General features: G+C 40.2%; 1 protein-coding gene across 1 annotated transcript in view; it reads left to right on the top strand.

Moving 5' to 3' along the window:
- NEK5 (NIMA related kinase 5) overlaps nucleotides 1-27728 on the top strand; it is a 54564-nt gene that overhangs the window by 8217 nt on the left and 18619 nt on the right. Inside the window, exons 2-7 of the mRNA XM_023748088.1 lie at nucleotides 7527-7623; nucleotides 13235-13332; nucleotides 15175-15258; nucleotides 15347-15417; nucleotides 16904-16990; nucleotides 25612-25666. Of these exons, the coding sequence (XP_023603856.1) occupies nucleotides 7527-7623; nucleotides 13235-13332; nucleotides 15175-15258; nucleotides 15347-15417; nucleotides 16904-16990; nucleotides 25612-25666 (492 nt within the window). The remainder of the gene's footprint in view (nucleotides 1-7526; nucleotides 7624-13234; nucleotides 13333-15174; nucleotides 15259-15346; nucleotides 15418-16903; nucleotides 16991-25611; nucleotides 25667-27728) is intronic.

The following is a 27728-nucleotide window of genomic DNA, read 5'->3' as shown; positions in this document are numbered from 1 at the left end:
GTTGTGTCTATGGCGCCCACTTCCCTTGATTATCATTGGTTAGTTTAAAGAAATCCTAGGTGTGGCTAGCAGAGGCTTGGGCTTCCGGGAAGAAGCTCCTTGCTGAGCACATGGCTGCTGCCCAAAAATGGAGGATTCAGGGCAAGATGGAGGGCGTAGCCCTCACCCTTTCATTCCCCCCTTTGTCTTGGAACTTCCGGCTCAATCATGAGACGGACTGCATTTCTATTTCATCATTGCTAGAGGCCTGTACTGGGCGCGCAGAACTATCAACTGAACTATCCCTATATGCTTCTTGACAAATTGGACTAGTCTGTTAATAATGCGAGGGCCGAAAGTCAACAGCATTAGGAGGATTACAAGGGGTCCCGCAAGGTCCGCTGTCTTCTTGAGGGTGATCTGCCGTGGGTGTGTCTGGTTAGAGGTCACCTTCCACTCAGGCTCCTTGCTGTCCTGGGCACAGAAGGAGCTGGGCTTGTGACCTGGCAAGCCAATTTTATTAAGGAAATTAAAGCATCCGAGAAACCAAGATGGCGGGCATAAGGTAAAACACCGGAGATTGCTGCCGCAAACAACCACTTCAAAAATACAACTAAAAGACGGAACGGACATCACCCAGAACCACAGGAAGGCTGGCTGAGGAGAGATTCTTCAACTAGAAGGAAAGAGAACAGCATACCGAGGCTCAGAGGAGGCGCAGTGTGGAAAATACAAAGGTGCGGAGGTGCGCGTGGAGCCGGCTGGTAGCTGAGGGCGCGGTTGTCGTTTTCAATCAGGAGGGAGTCTCAGACTCTGAGCTCCAGATCCGGGTGAGTCTCTAGGGACTCAGACTCAAACGGGAGAAGCAGGATTGTCTGGCATCAGTTGGAACGTGAGGGCAGCTTTCTCTCCGAGGTTTGCAGCGGTTGCTGGGGTTCTGAGAAGCAGAGCCTCTGGGAACGGGACTGAGAGCAGCCATAACCGCTCCCTCTGCCCGCCCTGTTGATCCTGCCCCACCCAAGCCCTGCGCAGAGCCATTTGCCGGATAGCCTCAGGCAAAGGCTAGATTAGCACCTCTCCAGAGGACAGAAGTTTTCCCACGGCAGATACAGCTGATTCTCACAGCCAGTTGGCCTGGTGGTCAAATCCCTCTAGTATTAACTACAACAATCAAGGCTTAACTAGAACACGACTGTGCACAAAGACCACAAGGGGGTGCACCAAGAAAGCATAAAAAATGCGGAGACAAAAAAACATGACAGAAATGGAGGATATAGAGCTAAAAAATGAAATTTTGAGGGCTTTCAATAATGTGCTAGAAGCTGCCAATAAACTTGATGAGAGCCTCACGAAATCTAATGAGACCCTCAATGTTGTGATAAAGAACCAACTAGAAATTAAGCATACACTGACTGAAATAAAGAATATTATACAGACACCCAATAGCAGAACAGAGGAGCGCAAGAATCAAGTCAAAGATTTGAAATGCGAAGAAGCAAAAAACACCCAACCGGAAAAGCAAAATGAAAAAAGAATCCAAAAATACGATGATAGTGTAAGGAGCCTCTGGGACAGCTTCAAGCGTACCAATATCAGAATTATAGGGGTGCCAGAAGATGAGAGACAGCAAGATATTGAAAACCTATTTGAAGAAATAATGACAGAAAACTTCCCCCACCTGGTGAAAGAAATGGACTTACAGGTCCAAGAAGCGCAGAGAACCCCAAACAAAAGGAATCCAAAGAGGACCACACGAAGACACATCATAATTAAAATGCCAAGAGCAAAAGACAAAGAGAGAATCTTAAAAGCAGCAAGAGAAAGAAACTCATTTACCTACAAGGGAATACCCATACGACTGTCAGCTGATTTCTCAACAGAAACTTTGCAGGCCAGAAGGGAATGGCAAGAAATATTCAAAGTGATGAATACCAAGAACCTACAACCAAGATTACTTTATCCAGCAAAGCTATCATTCAGAATTGAAGGTCAGATAAAAAGCTTCACAGATAAGGAAAAGCTAAAGGAGTTCATCACCACTAAACCAGTATTATACGAAATGCTGAAAGGTATCCTTTAAGAGGAGGAAGAAGAAAAAGGTAAAGATACAAATTATGAACAACAAACATGCATCTATCAACAAGTGAATCTAAGAATCAAGTGAATAAATAATCTGATGTACAGAATAAACTGGTGATTATAATGAATCAAGGACATAGAAAGGGAATGGACTGACTATTCTTGGGGGGGGGGGAAAGGGGAGTGGGAGATACGGGAAGAGACTGGACAAAAATCGTGCACCTATGGATGAGGACAGTGGGTGGGGAGTGAGGGAGGAGGGTGGGGCGGGAACTGGGAGAAGGGGAGTTATGGGGGAAAAAAAGTGGAACAAATGTAATCTGAACAATAAAGATTTAATAAAAAAAAATAAAAATAAATTAAAAAAAATTTAAAAAAAGAAAAAGGAAAAAAAAAATAAATAAAGCATCTTTATTAAAGAAGGAGGCAAGCAAATCTTTACATCTGGTTTATGAGGCACAGACGGGCTCTCAGCTCATCTGAAGAGTGAGTGGCATCGGGGTTTGAGGCATTATATACCCTCCTGTCTATAGCTTTCAGAATTCCTCTACTGAATATTTTGGGACAGATTAATTCTCAGCGTCCCTTTTTTTATTTTGTGGTGGCCTTCCCTGAATTCATGAGAAGCACCTGGCAAATGTATCTTGCCCTGGAATTTTCCTGGCTCCTTACTGTCCTATAACAGTTTTTATTACTTCTTTTCTTGAGAACTTCTCAACTTTCCAATGCCTCTCTACTCAGTAAACTCTAGACCAGGGGTGGGCAAACTTTTTGACTCGAGGGCCACAATGGGTTCTTAAACTGGACCGGAGGGCCGGAACAAAAGCATGGATGGAGTGTTTGTGTGAACTGATATAAATTCAAAGTAAACATCATTACATAAAAGGGTACGGTCTTTTTTTTTTTTTTTAGTTTTATTCATTTCAAACGGGCCGGATCCAGCCCGCGGGCCGTAGTTTGCCCACGGCTGCTCTAGACCCCACACGTAAATTGCTTATTTTGTTACAAGTACCAAAAAACTAATATTTTCTTTTCTTTTTTCATTTAAATACATTTCTTAGTATTTAGTATTAGTTTTGAGAAACAATTTATTGACGTTGTGGCGGGTTTTGGACTCCTTTTTTAAAATTATTTTTTATTTTTTAATTACAGTTGACATCCAATATTATATTAGTTTCAGATGTACATTTATGTAGTTAGATTAGACATTTATGCAACTTACTAAGTGATTCTGTTACAGGACAGGGGCCGGCCTGGAGCAGGTCTGCCTCAGGCCTCCTGTAGTGTGTGGTTCTTGACTTTGTGTAGGAAAGATTTTGCAACACGAGTCCAGATGGGTTTTATAGGGAGTGTGTTTATTAATGCTGGGGACAGTGAAACAAAGGAAGAAACTGGGGTAGGAGAAACAACAGGGGAAAGCCTAGGCTGTGCTCTGCGTTAACTCTCTAGAAATGTTATTGGAAATAAATGAGCCAAGGTGGGGCTGCTTTAGCTCATTGGGAAGTCAGAGAAAAAGGGGGCCTTGGAGACAGGATCAGGGGTGAGCCCTGGTGGAGCTGCCACTGCCCACTGCTCCCCTGGCTGCAAGTCTCGTGGGGACCCTGGGAAGGGGCATGGGCATGCTCTAGAGCGAGCTGCATTGAGTCTTTGTCCTGTGAGCTTTTTATCTTTTTTTTTTTTTTTCTGCAGGCAAGAATCTTAGGGGAGGGTTTTAGTAGAATATTCATCAGCTTTCTAGGTGTACTTTTAATATGCTGATGCATCAAAATGAGTGAATAGGGGGAGTTTTGGGTTATTCTTTGGTCTGTTTTACTGTTATCTCAGGTCTGTCTGGCTTTGATGGGGGTTTTTGTTACTTATTCCCCAACTTCATCTGTCCTTGGGTTTAGCTGGCACAAATGGCATTAACTGGGTTTTTTTTCCCTCTATTTTCCCAGGTCAGGTTGATTTAAACTATGTATTTTCTAGTTAGGGAGGAAGGTATAAAACCATTGCTCTCAAGTGTCCTTGGTTGTGGTAGATAAGGTCTTGTGATTCACAAGCTGCTCAAAATGTTTGACCTTGTTTAATTTTCTTGTCTCAGTTTCCCCATTCCATTTGTCCAGGGATTTTCCTAGCTTCTTACTATCCTACTATGATTCCCCTACATCAGTTTAGTACCCATGCAGAGGGTTTCCTTTCCAATTTCATGCTGGTTTCTTTTGCTGTGTAGAAGCTTTTAAATTGGGGTGAAAAATACCTAAGCTTAGAGGGTTAAATAACTTACTGAAGGATACATAGATAGGAGGCAGTATAGCTGGGATTGAGAATGTTAATTTAAAAAAAATTATTCCTAAGTGAGGGTGAGAAATTTGGGAACACACATACATTATGTGTGAGCCAATGATAAAGAACATTACAGCGGGAGCAGTGGAGAGGAACAGGTGATTCATGGAGGCCGGAAAGTGGGCAGCTGGGCTGATAACCAGGGTAGAAATGACAAGTTAGCAAAGTGCCAAGATGAGGATGGAATGGTGGAAATAAGGTATGATTACTGCCATTGGCACTAAAACATTTGAAAAGTGCTGTCCATAGATGATTAATGGAATAATAAGAAAATACAGTAAGTATAAAAGAAGTCACACCTTGGCCAGGTTGCTGAGTTGGTTGGAACATTGTCCCATACACCAAAAGGTTACGGGTTTGATTCCCAGTCAGGACACATAGCAAGGTTTCAGGTTCAATTCTAGGTTGGGGTGCAAATGAGAGGCAACAGATTGATGTTTCTCACATTGATGTCTCTCTCCTCCTCCTCTTCCGCTCTCTCTCTCAAATCAATAAACATAACCTCAGGAGGTGAGGATTAAAAAATAAAGGAAGTCACAAGAGACAATTTTTATGTGAATGAAAAACATGGTAATCTTAATAAAGAACTTTACTGATCTGATTTATGCAGTATATGACACATTTTCATATTTTATATATTTTGTTTCTTCTCAGTGGTGATTGCTGCTGAACCATTGCATATTTATAAAGAATTTCTTAGCTGCTGAAAGATAAATATTATAAAGTAACTTTCCTTTAGATGCCTAAATAGTTAACAGTGTCTCACCAACCTAACTGAACTTTTTAAAAACATTTTTTTATTTTTCAATTACAGTTGACATTTAATATTATATGGGTTTCAGGTGTACAGCATAGTAGTTAGACATTTATATAACTTATGAAGTAATCACCTTATAAGTCTAGTACCAACCTGACACCATGCATAGTTATTACAATATTATTGACTATATTCCTGAAGCTGTATTTTATATCCTGTGACTATTTTGGAACTGCCAATAAATCCTTTCCCCCTTTTCACCCAGTCCCCCAGCACTCCTCCCATCTGACAATCATCAGTGTGTTCTCTGTACCTGAGTTTGTTTCTGTTTTGTTTGTTCATTTATTTAATTTTTATATTCCACATATAAATTAAATGATACGATATTTGTCTTTCTCTGTCTGAATGGATGCTTATTTCACTTAGCATAATGCCCTCTTGATCCATCCATGTTGTCACAAATGGTAACATTTCATTTTTCTTTGTGGCTGAGCAATATTTCACTATATATTGAGAACCACATCTTTATTCATTTTTCTTTTTGTTTTTTAATCCTCACCTGAGGATATTTTTTTCCATTGCTTTTAAGAAAGAGTGGAAGGTAGATAGAGGAAGAGAGAGAAAGAGGAAGAGAGAGAGAGAGAGAAACATTTATATAAGAAAGATACATCAACTGGTTGCTACTGGCTACCTCCTGCCTGCGCCCAGACCAGGGGCAGGGAGTGAACCCTTGACTGGGAATTGAATCCACAACCCTTCTTTGTGTGGGCTGGATGCTCTAACCACTTAACAACACTGGCCAGGGCTCCATTTGTCTTTTGATTGGAGCACTTAATCCATTTGCATTTAAAGTAATTATTTATAGGTATGTAGTTATTGCCATTTATTAATTGTTTTCTGATTGTTTTTCTAGTTCTCTCCTCTCTTCTTATTTTCTTGCTTTCTTCTCTTCTACATTGTTGACTCACCTAAGTGTTGTGTTTGGATTCTTTTCTCCTTATTTCTTGTATATCTCTTGTAGATTTAAAAAATATATATATATTTTAATTGATTTCAGAGAGGAAGGGAGAGGGAGAGAGAGACGGAAACATCAACGATGAGAGAGAACCACTGACTGGCTGCCTCCTGCACACCCCCTACTGGGTACCGAGCCCGCAACCCAGGCATGTGCCCTTGAGCGGAATTGAACCCAGGACCCTTCAGTCCACAGGCTGACGCCCTATCCACTGAGCCAAAGCGGCTAGGTCTCTTGTAGATTTTTGATTTGTGGTTACCATGTGCTTCTTGTATACCACACTATGTTTTAAGCAGTCTATTTTAAGGTGATGTTTGCTTAAGTTTGAAAACATTCTAGAATCACTACCATTTTTACTCACCCCTTCACATTTATGTTTTTGTCATTATTTTTTACTTCTTTTGTATGTGTTTTGTGTATCCTTAACTTTTGTACTAGTTTTAGTGTTGGTTGTTCTACTGCTTTTATTATGCGGTTTTGGCGTCAGTGAAAACTTTTTTCTTTGTGATATTTTATTTATAGTTTCTTCTTCTTAAAGAAGACCTTTTAACATTTCTTGTAATACTGGTTTAGTGGTGATGAACTCCCTCAGCTTTTTCTTATCTAACTGAAATTTTAATACAGCAAAAGTTCACCAGAAATCATTATTTTTTGCTTATGGTTTTCAATGGTAAACCATTGATTAGATATAGTGCTAATTCTAGAAATTTTGTTTTCTGATGTTGAGAGATTGGTTTCAGAAGTGCCACTAAAAGCCAGTGAAATCCTGGAGAATTTTAGGTAGTGTAACTGAAACTAAGGTTCGGTTGCCTGCCACCATGAAAACCAAACTCGTGAGACAGATACTGGTGAAAAAGGAAAGTGGTTTATTTAAGTGCCAGACACCTGAGAAGACGGGGGACTCTTGTTGCAAAGCCCATCTCAAAATCTCATTGCGGGCAAAGATTTTTATATGGTGGGGGAGGGAAAGCAGAACAAAGAGATCAAGGGGAGGGAGTTGAAAGGTTCTCTATGTGCAGACCAGTACAGTCCATTCCAATAAGGATCTTGAAACTGGTCAAGTAATGCTTTGCTATATATCATCCTGGTCTTCATTATTCTGGTTTTACCATTGAAGGTCAGCAAATCTCCCATAACTGGGATGGCTGAAGGTCGAAGTCTGCATCTTCTGAAGTTAGTTCCTAGGATTCTTATACAAACATGCTGTTTATCTACAAGGTACATGTTAGTCAGAATAGCATTTACAGAAATAGTGTCAAAGGAATGGTGAGATGGGTTACAATTCCCACTGTTACAATAGGAGTGAGCAGGAAGCATGTTCTTGACAGCAAGTTACCTTTACAGACTATTCTGTCTCTTAATATAATTTAGATGCCCATCCAAGAAAAAGAAGCTTCAAAGAAAGAAGTCATTCTTCTGGCAAAGATGAAACATCCTAACATTGTAACCTTCTTCAGTTCGTTTCAAGGTTTGACTTTCTAGCATTCTTAAAGTATTTTAATAAAGTATCAGCATATAGACTTCTGTAAAAGATATGTTCCTGAGAACTGTGATTAGTTTTTGTGAATGGACTCATTTTCCCATTTATTTAAATTGTCATTAGAGACATAATCGTTATTTCTTCTCTAGTGAATTTTTGTAGACAGGTTTCCTAAGTTTTTTTTATCCTTAATTCTTACTCCCTCAAATAGTTAATAATTGGTAAATTAGCTTTGCTGCAGGAACAGCACCCAAATTTCTGTGACCTACAATAATACACATCTATCTCTCACTCATGCCATATTGGTGAGACTGGGGCCTTAGTTCTTGGGTCCAGGCTGAATAAGCAGCCCGGATATGGAGCATACTGTTCTGAGCAAAAGAAAAGAGCAAGATACAAGTGCCCCCACATCATCAGTCTTGGAGTCCTGCTAGGATGTGGCATGGCTTTCATTTTTCTTATGGATTCACATTCCTGTTGCAATGCAGCCATGCAGTTAACCCTGATAATGGAGTGATGGGGGAAGGGGGTACTTTGCCCACATGAGGCCCTGAACACCCTGTGGCAATGGGTGGGGCTGTACAGTCTTCTTACAGAGAGGCAGCAAATAGTTATGCACCATTGCCAAGCAAATGGCAAAAATAGAGAGGAAAACTATAAGAAGCAATCCCTTCATTTGCACACCTGAATACATGCTCTATTCTATCGCCATCCATCATTCTATTTCAAAGGCAGGAACAACCCAAAACAAGCAATCAAATAATCATGAACAGAGCAGTGGTCAGAAATCATTCATTCACTTAACAAATGTTTATCCAGTGCTTACTACATTGTTCTAGTGCCAAGAATAGAGCAGTGAACAAAGCAGCTGAACATATCTGTCCTCATGGAGCTTGCATTCTATTGGGAAGAGTCAGACAATAAACACATACAGTGTGCCAGTTGTTTATAGGCTGTCAGAGGGCTGTACATGCCAAAGTTCACCATGGGGCATTCCCCAAATCTGCACTTGGCACGGAGAGTGCTCAAATTCACAGGTTGTAAGTATTTAATGGACCAGGAATGCTACCTAAGTATCTTCAAGCACCATCAGGAGCTAAATCAATAAATAAATAAACATAGATACTATATTTTGAGCTTTTACATTATGTTTCTTATAAATGAAAATTACTGCATTCAAATTAGTTCTCTGCATGCAACCTTCTTCAACAACTGGATATTTAGAAGAACTCTTCTGAGGTCTTCCTAGGAGCTGAGCAGTACACATGAACAGGGAATTCAGTTATATTAAAAACAAACATTTAAGGGCAGCCACTAACTAAAGTGCCTTCATTTCTGCTCATTGATTTCTAATACCAACACCATAAGGCAGGGGTGGGCAACCCTTGGCACGCTTGCCAAACATGGCACTCCAGTAACTTTTGCTGGCACGCGAAACCCTCTCTTATAATCTTCCATTTACAATTTTTTTCTTAATATCGACTTTTTTATTTTTCAGATAAATTCAGTGTAGGTGCATCTTAGATAAATAAATAATTTTACATAACAAGTGATCTTAAAGACCACAGACATGGATTGACGAGAGAGGGGAAGAGCAATTTCTATGCCTCTGCCTTAACTCTCCCCTGCCTTCCTAGATCTGACCAGTGTTTTGGTTTCATCCACATACGCTTGTGAATCTTTGTTCTCAGTGATGAATTTTGTTAAGTCTCGTGATAGGAGTAGCCTGACGGATGAAAGTAGTAGCTCGTGCATATCTCTGAAGGTCACGAAATATAAACCTGATGTAAAATCTCTGTCATCAGTGATGCAGCAGCAAAAGTCCCACTGATAATATCAAATGGAGTCATAAAGTTTTCTGTCGGACTATCAGTGTACATGTATACATTAAAAAATAAATGTATTTTTCATCAACATATACTGTGTTTTTGTCTCTCGAATGAATTTTATTATTTCTTCAAGGTTCTTCACATACGTACACCTTAAGAGATATCAAGTAGGCATAACATGTTCTCAAAAAATTAGGGTTGGCACGTAGAAGAATTTTGAGTCAGAGATTTTGCTGGTTTTGGCACGCACTCACAAAAAGGTTGCCCACCCCTGCCATAAGGTGATCTTTATTTTCCTCATTCTTTGAGTTATTACTGTGACCCAATCTGACTACCTCCTACTCATCCTCAGGCCTTCTCTGAGAATACATTTCAAATTATAGCCCCCTTTCCTGATTTTGCCTAGCACTTTGTACTTGTATGCATATGTCTATTTATATAAGAAGTTATGAATTGGTTTAATATTTGTCCCCCTTTTAATGGTTTCTTTTGCTCACCACTTGATCCTCAGCATCTAGCACAGAGTAGGTGTTTAATATATGTTTGCTGAATTGAGTGCATGGACTGGACCACTTTAATAGATTAGAGTATGTCTTTATACCATGCAAAATAGATATTTGAGGACAGTATTTCCCTGGATACTGTTATAAAATTAGAGGTTATTTTTACAGTATAAATAACCTCTGCTGAGTTTGTTTATATTATAAGCTTACATTTTCTTATGAGAGCTTTTTGTCTTAAGATTGTTGGGTCTTGAAATTGTTTATATTATAAGCTTACATTTTCTTATGAGAGCTTTTTGTCTTAAGATTGTTGGGTCTTGAAACTCCAAGCTTATCTGGAAGCTTTAGAAGTCCTTACAGCAGCTACTAGACAGTGTAGATAAAGCCTTTGCTTACCCTCAGACAACTTATCTCTGAACAAGAATTCCGGCTCTAGTTCATTAAATATTGGTAGAGAGTATGGAAGTTTCACAGGTTTGAAGCAACATACTATAAATAAGTAGAATGTGGTGAGATGTTCTTAAGGCTAAACTAATTCTGCTTAAATTTCTTCAGTAAATATTTATCGAGTACCTATTATATGTCAGGCATGTTTTAGTCTTGAGGATATATCTCAGTGAACAAAATAGGCAAAAATTTCTATACTGTTGTTTGTTGCTGCTGAATAACAATGACCACAAATTTAGTGGCTTTAACCAACACTCACTTAGCATCATCCAGTTTCTCTAGGTCAGAAGTCTGGGCTTGGCTTAGCTGAATTCTCTACTGTGGGTCTCACATAATTAAATCAAGATGTCAGTTGGGCATGACCAGTGTTGCTCAGTGGTTGAGCATGACCTATGAACCAGTCGGTCACAGGTTGGATTCCCAGTCAAGGCACATACCCAAGTTGTGGGCTCAATCCCCCTGTGGGGTGTGCAGGAGGCAGCCGATCAATGATTCTTTCTCCTCATTGGTATTTTTATCTCTCTCCCTCTCCCTTCTTCTCTGAAGTCAATAAAAATATATTTTTTAAAAAAAGAATTCCCCAAGCCTATCATTCTCAAAGGAACTGTCCAGAAAATAAAATTTTAAAAAAAAGATGTCAGTTGGGGCTGCCATCTCATCTGAGGCTCATAGTTCTCTTCCACACTTATTCAGGCTGCTGGAAGAATTCCTTTACTTGTAATTGTAGGGCTGAGATGTCTGCTTTTTTGCTGGCTGTTACCTGGGAAGTGGTTCTCTGCTTCTAGAAGCCAAGTTCTCTTTCCTGCTAGGTGGCCCTTTAGTAGATCCTCTCCTGCTTGGAATCTCTCACTTCCTCTGCCTCTGACCCCACACCCACATTTAAATGGCTCCTGTGATTAAGTCAGGCCCACCTGGATAATCTTTTCTATTAACTCAAAATCAGCTAATTACTAACTTTTATTATATCAGCAAAAATCCCCTTTGTTAACATAACATAATTCTGGGAGTGATAGCCCATTATATTTATAGGTTCTGTCCTCACTCCAGGGAAAGGAGATATACACACGGGGGCAATCTTAGAACCTTTTAGAAGATGGAGAATATGAACAACAACAAAAAAGATATATATATATATATATATGTATATATATATATATAGAATCAAGATAGACTGAATTCTAATCTCACTTCACCACTTAACATTTCTTAGCTCTGTGACTTTAAGCAAGTTACTTTAATTTCTCTGTGCCTCATTACCTCATCTTTTAGGGGGAAAGGTAGGAAAAGACAGACAATAAATGTAAACATAATAAATACAATTTAAATAGTATGTTAGAAGGTGATAAGTGCTGTGGGAAAACAATATAGGGTGAGGCAGGAGTGGAGGGAACAATTTTAAATAGGATGGTCAGGATAGGCCTTCTTGGGAAGGTGACATTGAACAAAGACTGGAAGAGTCATGCGAATGTCAGGAGAAGAGCTTTTTAGGCAAGAGGAACAGCCACTGCAAAAGCACGAGGCAAGAGCATATTAAGTCTTCTGATTGGAAAACTGAACACTCTTTTTTACATAGGCTACCCTCACTTATAATTTCCAATTTCTTTTCTTTACAGTTGAGTAAGAATTTACAGGTACTCTGTGTGCACAATCCTTTTAAAGCTTCCCCAGTTATTTTCCACTTGTTCCATCTAACACTTAAGTCAATGGTGTTTTTTTTTAGCTATTCACTTCTACTGAGTCCTCCAAAGCATTCAATGTAGTTTGTGTAGAAATAATCACATCTGTTGTTTCTCATTAACGTTTTATCAGTTATGTAATAATTACAAATGTAACGGGCATAAACAGATTTGGGAACAAGCACAATGATCTTGATCAGTGGGAGCAGAGGTAACTGGGTGTACTACAGTCTAATAGCCCACCAGTGGTAACCTTGAATGGGCGAACATAGTGGATAGAGTGTGCCCATTAATCTAGTGAGAATGCCAGACAGAGGTCAGTTAGAAGAGTTTATTGTACTTAATAACATGGTTGAATAAGTGTCATATAAATAAAAGTTTATACCCAAATTAAAAATGGGTTTATTTATTCTTCCTGGGGTGTTGGGAAAGACAGCTGCTATTTTATATCAGATTTCTAATCTCTTGCAGGAATGTATTAATAATAATAGCTAACATTTATTGAAATGTCATTATGTGCAAGCATTGTTCTAAGCATCTGACATTAATTCAATCATTACAGCAATCCTAAGAGGAATTTCTATATTATTATATCCATTTTATAGATGAGGTAATTAAGCACAGAGAAATTAAAATAACTTGCTTAGAGTCACAGAGCTAAGAAATGTAAGTGGTGAAGTGAAATTAGAATTCAGTCCATCTTGATGCTAACTATATATATTACATTTTTTTTTCTGTCATATTCTCCATCCTCTAGAACAGCGGTTCTCAACCTGTGAGTCGCGACCACTTTGGGGGTCGAATGACCCTTTCACAGGGGTCGCCTAAGACCATCGGAAAACACATATGTAATTACATATTGTTTTTGTGATTAATCACTATGCTTTATTATGTTCAATTTGTAACAATGAAAATACATCCTGCATATCAGATATTTACATTACGATTCATAACAGTAGCAAAATTAGAGTTATGAAGTAGCAACGACAATAATTTTATGGTTGGGGGTCACCACAACATGAGGAACTGTATTAAAGGGTCGCGGCATTAGGAAGGTTGAGAACCACTGCTCTAGAACTTGAAAGACAAGTGATTAGTAAATATTTGAAATGCTTCCAGAACCAAATGATACCTTTTCTTACAGAGAACAACAGGCTGTTTATTGTGATGGAGTACTGTGATGGAGGGGATCTCATGAAAAGAATCAATAGACAACGGGGAGTGTTATTTAGTGAAGATCAGGTAAAAACACTTCTAATTTCCCTTTTAATTTATATGGGGGACATGAAATTTATAATGCCATAAGTAGTAGACTGTGTTTAGATAAAGCATGATTTCTGGTAGAGAATTCAAATCACAAAATAGTGATCAATATTCTTGATAGATTTAGTCTAGAACATGTTTGCAATTGAACTTAAATTGAATCTCTTTTTGAGAGTGAAGTTTGCTTGAGAAAATATTGTATCTTATTTTTGGACAGTCTCATGTAGGGTGCCCCTGAAATAAATTTTCACAGCTAAAAAATCTGAATGTGGATATTCCTCGGCCATTTTAAATGTGACATATTTATAGGTTCACTCTTCTTCCTTTTACCATTTGTGCTCACTTTGCTAGGGAGAATAGAAGCTCTTCTTAGCAATGGCTACTTAGTTTCATTGGTTATTAAGAGCAATGGCCTTGATTCCCATTTTCTTTTTTGCACAAACACATTTTTCTACTATAATCTGAGTTTCCTTTAGAAACTTCTGGGGAGTTGTACTCCTGATGGAGACAGGTATGTGTGTATGGAGAAGAATCCCAATCAGGCTTTGTGTGACTGATGGGAAAGGTCACTGCCCCAATTAGTGCCCAGGAATGGCCCAACGGCTTTCTTCCTTTTTCTTTTCTTTTTTTAAAATAATTTTATTGATTTTTAGAGAGAGAGGGAGAGAGAAACATTGATGTATGAGAATGAAACATCCATCTGCTGTCCCCTTGCACACCCTCCACTGGGGATCAAGCCTGCAACCCGGGCATGTGCCCTGACCAGGCAGGAATCAAACTGGCGACCTCTCAGTGCACAGCACTATGCCCACCCAACTGAGCCACAGCAGACAGGGCCCAACAGCTTTCTTTAGGCCACTTACTTCTTTGTTTTATTTTAGCATTTATGAGCATCAGCCCATATAACGTCTTCCTCGAATTAAAATGTAACATTTTAAATGTACAAATGATTAATGAATCAATATCTCTAACCTCTGTAAACCTCCCTAAGCATTTTTCCTATGCTCATTTACATTGTATATTAAATTTCATATTTTTAGAAACCCCGCTTCCTTTCTATCTAGGTATTATATTTTTCCACATTTAATAAAAAATACTTTTCTCTACAAAATTTTGAACTAAGTTTCCCTTTGTTGGGTGAGAACTAAAATTACAACTGAATCGTAGTATCTGGAATATAGCTTTTTTCCCTATTGTTTTTCTCTTTCTGTATAATTTGGTAAACAAAGTATGAATGAAATTTTAGAATAGTTTAAATAAATCTCTATAGGCATAGAATACATTTAACTAAAGAGGCTCATGGCCAGCTAAGGTAAATAAAATCATGACTAAGAAAATTAAGCCTTAAAAAGCTTAAAAGTAACTTTTTTTGTTTTTATATTATGTACATATATATTGGTATTTCATGAAAAAATGTAATAACCTCACATATTATCCATTTCTTTCTCCTTCGTTCTATGCTCTTGGCATACTCATTCCACTGAAAAGGAAAAACCAGTGGCACCAGGGTTATCAAGAAACAGGGCAGCTTGCCTACTACCCTGATGCAGTTAGCAACCTAATATTAAGAAAAAGGAAAATTGTGAACTGCCTCCTCTCTCTTTTGCTTTTTTTTTTGTCTGTTGTGTTTTGGAGTTCACTTTGATACCAACATGTTTGGATTGTTTTTTGCGCCTCCATTTTTTTAGGTTTTATATCTTATTAGTGTCATTCATGTAAATACACATTCATCAATATGTTATTTCCCTCTTTTTGCATATCATGAAAATACTTCAGTGACCACCAGACTATTCACAAGTTTTGTTTATGTTTCCTCTACAGATCCTGAGTTGGTTTGTGCAGATTTCTCTAGGACTAAAACATATTCATGACAGGAAGATCTTACACCGGGACATAAAAACACAGGTAACAGCTCAGAGAGAGAACAAGGACAGAACTGATCTTTTGTTTTCTTGAAATCTCTCAAACAACATAGCATTTTCTCCATTTACAGAACATTTTTCTTAGCAAGAATGGAGAGGTCGCAAAGCTTGGGGACTTTGGTATAGCAAGAGACCTGAACAAGTAAGTTCTTTGTAAAAACAACCAAATATGTATATTTTAAGTATTATAAGTTAAGAAGATATTAAAGGCTTAGTTTCCAGATAATTGTAGATAACTATATAAATCCATTAAATCGCCTGCTGACATGGCTCAGTGGTTGAGCATGGACCTATGAACCAGGAGGTCATGATTTGATTCATGGTCAGGGCACATGCCCGGTTTGTGGGCTTGATCTCCAGTGTGGGGCATGCAGGAGGCAGCCAATCAATGATTCTCTCTCATCATTGATGTTTCTATCTCTCTCTGCCTCTCCCTTCCTCTCTGAAATCAATAAAAATATATTTAAAATATATTTTAAAATAAAGTGTAAGAAAAAAATAAATCCATTAGATCATTCAGATGGGAAAAAAATCATTCAGATGGTACTTTGTCTGAGGTTAAAATTCTTAAGATAAATCTTGGCAAGATAGAATAATGGTGGCAATGTTGTATAGTGTCCTCTAAACTTATCAATTGAGATGTAACTTTTTTTTTAATCCTCACTTGAGGATATTTTTCCATTGATTTTTAGAGAGAGTGGAAGAGAGAGGGAAAGACAGAGAGAAATATCTATGTGAGAGAAACACATTGATTGGTTGCCTTCTGCACCAGCCCCAACCCGGCCTAGGCGGGGAAGGAGCCTGCAACCGAGGTACGTGCCCTTTACTGGAATCGAACCTAGGACCCTTCAGTCCGAAGGCCGACACTCTATCCACTAAGCCAAACTGACTAAGGCAAGATGTAACTTAATATGCATAAAGCTAGTGAGAGCTTAGCGAAACAGACAAATTTACACATGCTGGGGAGAATATATGGGTGTAACTGTTTTGGAAGATAATTTGGTGGTAATATCAACAGATTTTTAAATGTTCTAATTTTGGGAATTTGTTGTAAGGGGATAATGTGAAATTTGGAATAATTTAAATGTCTAATAATTGGGAAATGGTTAAATGTAATAGAACTTGGCATAGCCAGTACCTGAATATTATGTAGTCACTAACATTCATGATTTTGAAGACTTCTTGATGATGTGAGGAAATATTTGTTACATCAGGTAAAAATATGGAATTCTGAATTTTAAATACACTACGATCACAGTATTGTGAAAAATTGCATGGAAAAAGACAGGAAGGATATATGTCAGAATTTTAACAATAACGTAATTGTTTTGGGGTGGTAAAATTATGGATAATTTTTTTCTTCTTTATTCACTTTTGTTTTTCTCAAATTAAAATCATGAGATTGCATTCCTTTGATAATTGGGAAGAGGGGACTCTTCCTACATCTGGGAAATTTTTTGTGGATTAAGCCATAACATTTTTTTTAATGTGTAAATTTTGGGGAGGTAAATTATAAGTTTAAAAATGTACACATTTTTATTCTTTTTTCTTGCATGTTTATATCTTAAGCCCTTTTTTTTGCTCCAATAATAAACAATGTCATTTTATTATTTAACGTAATTTGCTAGTTCCACAGAACTTGCTCAGACGTGTGTGGGGACACCTTACTACCTGTCTCCAGAGGTCTGCCAGAATAAGCCCTACAACAACAAAGCGTGAGTGGCCGACTGTGGGCTAAGGTCTCAGTAAGATCAGACGGGTTCTCTATTTCTTATGATACTTTTGTGATCTTATTTTCTTCATGTGTGAAATGAGTATCCCAGTGACTATATCTGGCCACCTCAGTGTTCCCAGAAGCTTTTGAACTTATTTAGAAAAAAGCAAATTATCTTTATTTAAAGATACAAATGAGAGAAAGGCTACTGTTGAAAATTGGTCATTGTGACATCCATCTTTGTATTTGATTTTCATATTGTGGGGGAGGAACAAACTTTCCTCTACCCTCAAAATTCTTTTGCTTGGTCTAGTAATCAAATAGATATGAGAAATATTAGTAAAAGAAAATAACCAGGCCCTGGCTGGGCAGCTCAGATTGTTAGAGCATCACTTTAGATACTCTAAGTTTGCGTGTTCAATTCCCAGTCAGGGCACATACAAAAATCAATGCATAAATAAGTGGAACAACAAGTCGATGTTTCTTTTATCTCTCTCTCCTTACCCTCTCTAAAATCAATAAATTAAAAAAACATTAATTAAGAAAAAAGAACCATATTTGATACATACATATGTATGGGAACCCCACATACATGAGAGAGTCAGAGACCCCACATGCAGGAGAGGCTCAGAGACAGCAAGGGGACATGGGTATCTAAGACATTCTGAGCTAGGATGAGTAAGACGCCTTAGGGGCTTCAAAGGGTCATTGCAATATGATAAGAGCAGACCTTTAGGAAATAGAAGTTTTCCTTGCCCTGTAGATAGGTCAAAGACGTTATCTCTGATAATAGTTTGTTATGGGCTAAGCTCCTAATTTAAGTTCTTCTAGGTAGTTAAAGAGAGGAGCAGAAATTTCTCTGGAACCTGTGGCTAAAGTTGCCTTTAGCTCTAAGTAATCTGCATACCGAGGCACTTCTCCGGTTGCTTGTTCTGAACTCCTCTTCCCCCGCCCCCTCTTCTTAGTGTGGTCGGCAGTTAGACAGACATGAGCAGAAGGAGGACGATGGGCCAGGTACAGAAGGTCACTTTGGTGGAAAGCCTGGGTGCCCAGCAAAGGACGGTTGTAGGGAGGGACCTCATCCCTAGGGTGACTTTTCCTCCCCTAGCAAATCCCTGGTCATGAGGTTTGGATCTCTGACCTTCCCTCCCTAGAGAACATCTAGGCCTCAGTTGTATTTCAGCTCCAGGCCCAGAAAAGCAGCAAAACCAGAGAAGTGACCCCACGGCTGACCTCAGGACCAGCTGCATTGAATAATGACCCCCTGCCCTGGCCCCGACCAATCAATCAGTAGAGACCCTGACCCTGAAAGGGCACACTTGGAAAACTGCTGAATATACTATTGAGATCTTCTTCTGTGACCTCCCTAAAATCTGCACCCTTAAAACCCTTAGGAAAGCCTGGCCAGAGTGGCTCAGCTAGTTGTGTCCTGTGCTCTGAAAAGTTGCTGTTTCCATTCTTGGTCAGGAACCTGGGTTGTGGGTTTGATCCCCAGTCAATTGATGTTTCTCTCTCACATCAATGTGTTTATTTCTCTCTCTCTCTCTTTAAGCATGTCTGCATGTCCTGGGGTGAGGATTTAAAAAAAAACCCAAACCTCAGGATAGAGGACCCAGTGTACTCTCCCTCCCCAGAGCACTCCTGTGCCTTCCCCTTCCTCCTCATCCCCCCATGCATGTCACCTTTACCTTCCTCACTTCTGAGTTCCAAGGGCCCCTCCTTTGCCTCTATGACTTGTTTCCTAAGCCCATTTCTTCTATGAATTACTTCTACTCTGTGATTTTCTAAATAAATGTTCTCTTATAGTTTGGGTCTTGGCTCTGAATTCTTTCCTCGCCAGAACTCAAGTACCGAGGTTGCTGAACCCAGGTCCAGTCTGACCCCACCAGCCTAATACCTGGTGCTATTCCTGCTGTTGCCAGTAAATGTGATAAGTTCTTTTGTGGTGAGAAAAGAATTCCAAATGCACACATATGGAGAAGTTTAAATGTGAGGGCAGATTTTATTGTGAATTAAGGGGAATCAATACACCCTTGGGGAAGTGGAGGGTGGGCAGGCTCTAACGCCCTGTCATGAGGCTCATGTTAATCCTCCATATATCTTCTTGGTTCAGGTAAAGAAGAACCATTCAAATTCCTAACTTTTCCTGGGCCTGGAGTTGACCCTCCTCCCAGTAAATTCTATTGGGATTTCATGGCCTCTATCCAATTCGATTACCTTTCCAATTGTTTCCAAGCTAGTGATAACCAGAAGGGTGAGCCAAGGTCCCCCTCGCGCCCCCCCCCCCCCCCCCCGCCTGGGGGGGGGGCCCACGAAGCTCACGATGCTGAAGAATGAGCAGAAGATTTTATTTTATTTATTTTATTTTTTTATATATTTTTATTGATTTTTTTTACAGAGAGGAAGGGAGAGAGATAGAGAGTTAGAAACATCGATGAGAGAGAAACATCGATCAGCTGCCTCTTGCACATCTCCTACTGGGGATGTGCCCGCAACCCAGGTACGTGCCCTTGACCGGAATCGAACCCGGGACCTTTCAGTCCGCAGGCCGACGCTCTATCCACTGAGCCAAACCGGTTTCGGCCACTAACCAGAAGATTTAAGCAAAAAGTGTGGAAAATTTATTACAAGCAGACTCAGACTCCCCCCATGGGGAGGGGGCCCAAATAATGGGTTTCCAGCAAAGCTAGTCAGTCTAGGGGTATATACTGAAGTATGGTAGCAATCATCTCAGGTAGAAACTATAGGTTAACTTTAACCCTGCTGTTTGGCTTCTGTACTTATTTGCTTTGTTTATGTTATGCCCAGATTTCAAGATCCCCAAAAAACCACTAGGGAGCCGAGTCCGATGCAAAAGCAAAGAGCCTTTATTCAAGCTCGAGCTAGGTCCCTCCGCTCCACTGACACAGCGGCAGCATGAGAAGAGCCCCGAGTCTCAAGAGAACAAAGATTTTATAGGGCTAATCATTTGGGTGGGCTTAGGTGGGTGAGGTGGGCGACAGTGATTGGTCGGTTCTGGGTCAGGGTTTTATTCCCGGCTTTTACAGCAGGGACTTACAGCAGGGACTTACAGCAGGGACTTACAGCAGGAACTTACAGCACAAAAGGCAGGGAATGATTAACGCATTCCTGGGCCTGAGCTATGCCCCGCTACCTCCTGATTGGTCAAGGGTGGTGCACAAGGAGCATTCTACGGTGTTTCCCAGAAGGGAGGTCAGGTCGGGGACACAGCTTTACAAGATGGAGGATAGTCAGTCCCGCTTTGTCCTTTCATTTAACAATAGAAAAGTTACTTTGATTTTCTGAGTTATATAAATCATCCCATTCGATTAAATACCCTATTGATTGTAATGTGAAATCCCATTTGTTGTGGTCATATTGGTCTTAGAAAGCACATTTTCCTTTACCTGGGAAGGACAGCACAATTATCCCAAGGTCAGAGGGCTCCAGTTAACGTGTCCCTGTTGACTCAGTGTTCTGGAGACCCAAAACTATAATTTAGATAACATGCTGCTTTGCTTCTGTAAACTGCTTTTTTTGCAAATCAGATTCCTCATTCCAAACCCTGGGATGTAATCAATACCTTTGTGATCTTTGCCTATATAAATCTGGCGCTGCGGCCATCTTATCACTATGAGATTTGGGGAATGGCCCCTCATAGTCCCGGATTGCAATAAATATGACTCTTTACTTCGACTTCTTGAGGCTTCCTTCTGTGATTCACGGGGTACATTACAACAATACATGCTATAAGCCTGCTCTATATCTATCTGTGTTGCCACCTGATTGATTCCCTCATTGTTCTTGCCCAGCAACGGACCTGAACTTTCTTTGTTCCTATGCACCAATACACCTTGCGGTTGCAGGCCCTCCCTTGGTTTCACATGTCTCCTCCTCTGTGTCCAAAACATTCTGTTATTTTTGCATGGTTGGTTTTTGTGATTAGGCTTGTTCAAACTGCCGTGTCTGTCCCTGCCTATGTTCCACCTGCCTTTGTTTTCCACTGACCCCCTGCCCTGCCTGCCTGCGTGTCAAGCTAACTTCTCTCACTAGGCCCTGTCCCTCTGTTTTGTCGCCCTGACTCCCATTGTGCATGTCCAGAAGTTTCATTACATCATCTAGTTCCTATTGTGCATGCTGAGCAGAGCACCCCTGGGGATATTTCTGAGGATTAAGTTCTCTGAAGTGTGTGAATGAGTCTGTTTACCAGAAACTAGATGGAATTCTGCACTGTTACCTGCTTCTCTGTTTATTAAGATTACTTAGTTCCCTTTTGCTTTCTTCCTTATATTAATAACTATCTTTATCATATTAATAATTAGCTACCAACACTGCCAATACCACTGCCAATATAAGCACTATTTACTTTATTGCAGAAAAGTATTGTACGTGGGCAAGATAGAAGGCAATGGTGACAGAGCACTAGATTAGGAGCTCAGAATCCTAGTCTTACTAGTACATAGGAGTTCGGAATGAGTCACCCCAAGATGTGCTTCTGTGGTATGTGGATTATTTTTGAGTTAAAGGCAACCAAGACCCTGTGGGCTCAAAAGAAACTTCTGCTCCCCCTTAATTACTTAGAAGAATTTAAATTAGGGGCCTTTCCATAGTAAGAAATTATCAGAGATAACCTTTTTGATCTATCTATAGAGCAAGGAAAACTTGTAATTACTCAAAATCTGTTCTTATCCTGCAGTGGCTTTCCTCCCCTCTGAAGCCTCAGGGTACCTTACCTCATCCTTAGCTCAGAATGTCATAATACTTCATTTGCCCTTTCTGTCTCGGAACCTCTCGTGTATGCAGGGTTCCCATATGTACATAGATAATTACATTTGGTTATTTTCTTTTAATCTGCCTCATGTAGATTTAATTATTAGCCCTGTTGAAAGAACACTAGGGTAGAGGAAATTTCTTCCCTGCACTTGGCTCTGTCACCAGCTTGACCAACTCACTTCACCTCTGTGAGCCTCAGTTCCCCACCTGTAGCAACAAGAATGCTGGCTAGGTAATCATTAAGGTGTCCTCCACCTTTAAAACCCAGCTATTTTTTTTTTAATGTATGTGATACCAGAGCCTAGTTCTCAGGAGTAATATAATATACATAGTGATAAAAGATGAAGATGAGGTAGTTTCTACTTTCATTTAAGGAAACGAAAAAATTTTTTCGATTTTCAAAGCTTGACTTCCATTTGAACCATTTGGACTGTAGGAAGACTGAATTCCTTTTGGGAGTTAATTGTCTATTTGTTTAGGAAAATGCCCAGGGATATGGGGCTGTTTGAAAGATAAATGGAAGGCAAAGCCCAGTTAGTAGAGATTTACAAAGAGAAAAGTAAACATTCCTCTGCATAATAAAAGAACAGACATTTGTTTGTTTGTTTTTGAGCTGACCCCTGGCACCAGGGGCCTTTGGCCTCCAGATGAGCAGGAATGCAGCTCGTGTAGGGCTGGGTAGAAGGCAGGCTTCCAGAGCAGAGTTTAGTGCTGCTGCCGGCCCAGAGCTCTAGGTTAGCAGCACTGTTTGGTTTCCTTGTACTGTTTTTTCAGAATTCGGGTCAACATTCAAATATGTTCATTTTAGCAATAATCAGCTGCGTCCTCTAGACCAGGAAGTCATTCCCAGGTTCACCTCAGTCCTCACCACACACAGGGAGGCTTTATTTGTGGGACTGTCAGTGTAAGAAACATTCAAACCTGTAAAGAATCTTTATTATTTTATTTGAGCCAAACTGATGACAATTGCTGGGAAGCAAAATCTCAACAAATTGAGAAAATGCTCCAAAGAATGGCAGTCTTGCACCTTATTTTATACATTTCAATCAAAAAGTAGATATAAGTGGGTTACATGAAATCCCTTTGTGACAGATTAGGAAGGTGGGAGAAAGCAAAGGTGGGGGGACACCTCTGAGATTGGATAAAAAGTAAAATGATAGTCATACATCTTTTACATAGGTGGGTGCAGGATAGTTAACAGTCAGCAATTAACATGATAACAATAACAATGAAGTCTACACTCTGGTGTGGTTGTTGTGCCAGGAGGGGTCCAGAAAAAAAGAAGTTATCCTGACAGTCAAAGGTATGTTACCATAGATGCAAAAGACAATAGACAGGCTCAATTAAGGTAAAGGTTGACTTTTTTCAGGGAAGATTCTAGCATAGGACATGACTGAAAGGTTATCATGGTGATACGCAGGCAGGCTAAATAGCGATCTCAGATGGTTGTTAACGTAAGAAAACATTCAAATCTGTAAAGAATTTTTTGTGAGTTTATTTGAGTCAAACTGTCGACAATTGCCAGGAAGCAGAATCTCAATGTATTGGGATAATGCTCTGGAGAATGGCAGTTTTTCATCTTGTTTTATACATTACAATCACAGTGGGTTACATGAAAGATAGATTAGGGAGGCAGAGAAAGCAAAGCGGAGTTGGGGGGGGGGACCTTTGGGATTGGATAAAAAGTAAAATGATAGACACATGCTTCTTTTACATAGGTGGGCACAGGATAGTTAACAGTCAACAATTAACATGATAACAATAACAATGAAGGAATTTGTGGTCTCTGTCCAGGTGCCCTGGCTCATTGGTTGTGCCCTGATGGGTCCGGAAAAAGGGAAGTTACAAGTTACCCTGACATTTCAATGATATGTTATAGATGCAACCATAGACAGGCTTAGTTAAGGTAAAGATTGACTTTTGTCAGGGAAGAATCTAGCCTAGGACATGACTACCTGCCATAAACTGCTTTTTAATTAAAAGGTTTTAATTTCAGACCATCCTTTGTGGAATTTGCAAGGCCGCCGTGCAGGCCTTCCCTGTGTGGCCCTTTTTGTCCACCGTGGATAAAGAATAATCGAATTTATTTAGGCAAAGTGGGTGGAGGATGGGACATCTACAGGGAAGGGCTGCACAGCACTGAGCCACAGGGACACTGGGTCCATGAAGGTAGCACCCAGGAGCCGGAGTTTCACCCCCATGTACAGCCACTGGCAAGAAACTTGTTGAGTTGGTGGGCTTGGAATGCAGATAGAATGCAGATGTGCAATCAGGTATCTTCAGGACAATTTCAATTCCTTGTATGGCCTGACTCCTGGTGTCCAGCGAGCTCTTTTTCTGGTCTTTTGTTCTTCTGGAGGGGAAAAGGAGCGGTGTAGGCTGCTCCCCACAGGGAGAGAGCGAACTGGGTCCTTTGTCTTAAGGCTTTTATCTCTCTCTTGCAGGCAAGGACTTTAGGGGCGTTCTCAGGGAAGGGTTTCAGCAGAATTTTCATCAGTTTTCTAGGTGGGGTTTCAGGGTTGAGGTCTACTGATTGATCAGTGCCAATGCAGGGGGTCATCAGTTAGGACAGCTGGTCCTGGCATCAATCACCTGGTTTTGCTGCTTTTCTGAGCCTGGAGCTGAAATACAACTGAGGCCTAGATGTTATCTCTGGGGAGGTGACCTTCTGTATCTGCTGTAAATTGCTCAGCCAGTTTGTTCAGCTATCTGTCTCAGTGTCCCTACTCCACTTGTCCTGGCTTACTGGCCTGTCTCACCTTACTGCCTTGAATTTTCATAATACATTTTTTGTCTCTTAAATTCATGCTTTTTGTTCTATAAGGCAACTCCTTATTAAGGCAATCACATATAGCAATCACATATAAGTACTAAGTACGAAAGAGCAAGTCTCTAGTCATCTATATATATAAAAGCCTAAACGACCAGTCGACCAGTATCTGTGACGTGCACTGACGACCAGGAGGCAGACGCTCAATGCAGGAGCTGTCCCCTGGTGGTCAGTGTGCTCCCACAGGGGGAGCGCTGCTCAGCTGATCCATGGGTGCCGGATGCCTGGCTCATGGCTGGCGAGCACTGCTGCAGCAGTTGCACAAGCCTCTCCCGTGGACACTCCCCCTGTGTTCCCCTCCCCCACCTGGACCAGAACCTTGGCAACAGCAGGCGCAGCGGGGCTAGGATGAGCTGGAGCAGTGTCTGGCCCAGGCTCGGGCTCCTCCCCAGCCCCCTGCTGCTTTGTGCGCTACTACATCCCTCTGGGGATGTAGGACTACCGGTTTCAGCCAATCCCCACAGGCCAGGCTGAGGGACCCCACTGGTGCATGAATCTGTGCACTGAGCCTCTAGTATATTATTAGCACATTTTCCAAGTTTATTGAGTGCCAGATACTATGTTCATCACTTAATATGTGCCCGTGGAGGAAGAAGAGAGGGAAGAAGAGGGGAAAAGGAGTGGTGTGGGCTGCTTAATACCTTTGGTTCTGTCAATAGCCTTGAGTAGAACATACCTTGCTAACTCAACCAAATTTTACCTTTTGAATCAAAACAAAATTTATGTTTGAGTCCTGCCTTCCTCTGCCAAATGCTCAAAATTTCATATACATTTTATTTGAGCACATGATGTTGAAGTATACCTTTTCTCTGTTAGGATTCTGACACAACTACAAATTGTTTTTATTTTACCTTTTATGTTAGTAAGAATAAGAATTGATAATGTGTCTGAAAACATTTCAAAAAACTAGTCAACCTATTAAAACTGTAAAGATACACAAGTATAAAGCACTGTAAGGATAAGGCTTTTATTAAGAACTATGGATATATTTTTGGCATGTAAACTCTTATCTCCTCCAGGGATATTTGGTCTCTTGGCTGTGTATTATATGAGCTCTGCACACTCAAGCATCCTGTAAGTATGTTAATTGGTAAATTAATGATGAATTTTTTAAACTATTAACTTATGAGAGAAAAAGTTTGGTATTATTCAATTATTAAAAATTATGTGGGAAAGGGGGGTAAATGGTAATGGAAAAGTATAAAGATAAAGGAAAAAAGAAAGCAACAAAAATTATGTGGACAAGCTATTAAGAAGAAAAATAGATCTATATATGCTGACATGGAAAGCTGTTCATATTTTATAAGCTATATTATAAAGTAAAAGTTCCAAGTTGAAGAATAGTATATGTAGCATATTTGCATTAAAAATAAATGAGGTGAGGCCTGGCCAGTGGCTCAGTTGGTTAGAGAGTTGTTCCATATACCAAAAGGTTTCGAGTTTGATTCCAAGTCTGGGCACATACCTATGCTTCGGGTTCAATCCCTGGTTGAGGGCACTTACAGGCGGCAATGGATCAATGTTTCTCTCACATCCATGTCTGCCTGGCTCTCTCTCATTTCTCTCTCTCTCTCCCTTCCCCTTCCTCTCTCTAAACATAACCTCAGGTGAGTATTAAACAAACAAACAAACTGTGAGCATATATAGTCAGCAAAGGAAAAAGGTACATGGGTGAAGTCTGTAGGAAACCAGGCACAAGCTTTCAAGAGCCTTTCCTAGTAGATACACAGGATGCACTAATTCCTCTAGCAACAAGTTGTGACAACATGTATGAAATGCTATGTACCAGGGAAGCTCTAGAGACCCAGTGCCCAGGTTTTTATTGCCGACTGTTCATGGAGGCACCCTCTACCTGGCATGAACCAAACTTCCAGACTCCTAGAAAGAAAGAAGGTGTTCAGCATAAACATATTGTTTACATAAACTGTGTAGGTAAAGAGAGCCACTCTGAACATTTAGGGAATGGTGGGAACACTTCAGAAATCTAAGTTCCCAGATGTCAGCCAAGGACCAATATTGTAAGCAGGATAGCAGTCGTAGGCCTGCTATGTTAACTCTTTTCTACACAGCTGCCATCATCATCATCATCATCATCATCATCATCATCATCATCATTGTCCAAGGTCACACAGCTAGTAAGTGTCTTACCAAAACCTGCATCTTACTGCCACACCTTGCTGCTGAACATTTTTATTACAGTCATGTGTCTCCTAACGTCAGAGATGCACTCTAAAAAATGCGTAGGTGATTTTGTTGTTGTGTAAACATTATGGAATGCAATTACACAAACCTAGATGTTACAGCCTACTAAACACCTAGGCTATATGGAATAGCCTATTAATCCTGTTGTAATGAATACTGCAGGCAATTGTAACACAATGGTATTTGTGTACCTAAACATCTAAACATAAGAAAGGTAGGATAAAAATAAGATATAAAAGCCCTAGCTGGTTTGGCTCAGTGGATAGAGCTTCGGCCTGTGGATTGAAAGGTCCTGGGTTCGATTCTGGTCAAGGGCACGTGCCCGGGTTGCGGGCTCGATCCCCAGTAGGGGGCATGCAGGAGGCAGCTGATCAATGATTCTCTCTCATCATTGATATTTCTCTCTCTCTCTCCCTCTCCCTTCCTCTCTGAAATCAATAAAAGTATATTTTTAAAAAAAGATAAAATGTGTGCACACATGCATGTGTGTGCAAGGGTGGGAATGGGTGGGCAGGAGGTGGGTTCCCCGGCTCCCCTGCTCTCCAGCCCACACCCTTTGCTCCAGTCATGGGTGGACACGGAGCAAGTGGACAGCATGCTGAGCCTCCTCATCTGTTTAAACCACCCAGAGCTAGTAGTAAATTCAACAACACAGTAGGCTCCAGCCTTTTTTTTTTAACATTGCAAACACACTTTTTGGTCCATGGCTGTAGATGTGGTCCGTGTTGACTGAAACATTCATTTATAACACATGGCTGTAAGTGTAAGTAACTGAGGACTTTATACACTGGAAGCATTTCTGGTTTATGAAGAATTTTTGTAGAAATGTTTGTGTTATGTTAATTTAAAAAGCAAGGTGTAAAATTTCATATCATTATGCCCTCAACTCTATAAAACAAACATTATTTTTAAAAAGGAGTAGGAGGAAATATAC

The sequence above is a fragment of the Myotis lucifugus genome, unplaced genomic scaffold (assembly GCF_000147115.1).
Source record: "Myotis lucifugus unplaced genomic scaffold, Myoluc2.0 scaffold_1132, whole genome shotgun sequence".
Taxonomy (NCBI): Eukaryota; Metazoa; Chordata; class Mammalia; order Chiroptera; family Vespertilionidae; genus Myotis; species Myotis lucifugus.
Note: the sequence above shows the minus strand (reverse complement) of the source record. Positions and strands in the feature narration are given on the sequence as shown.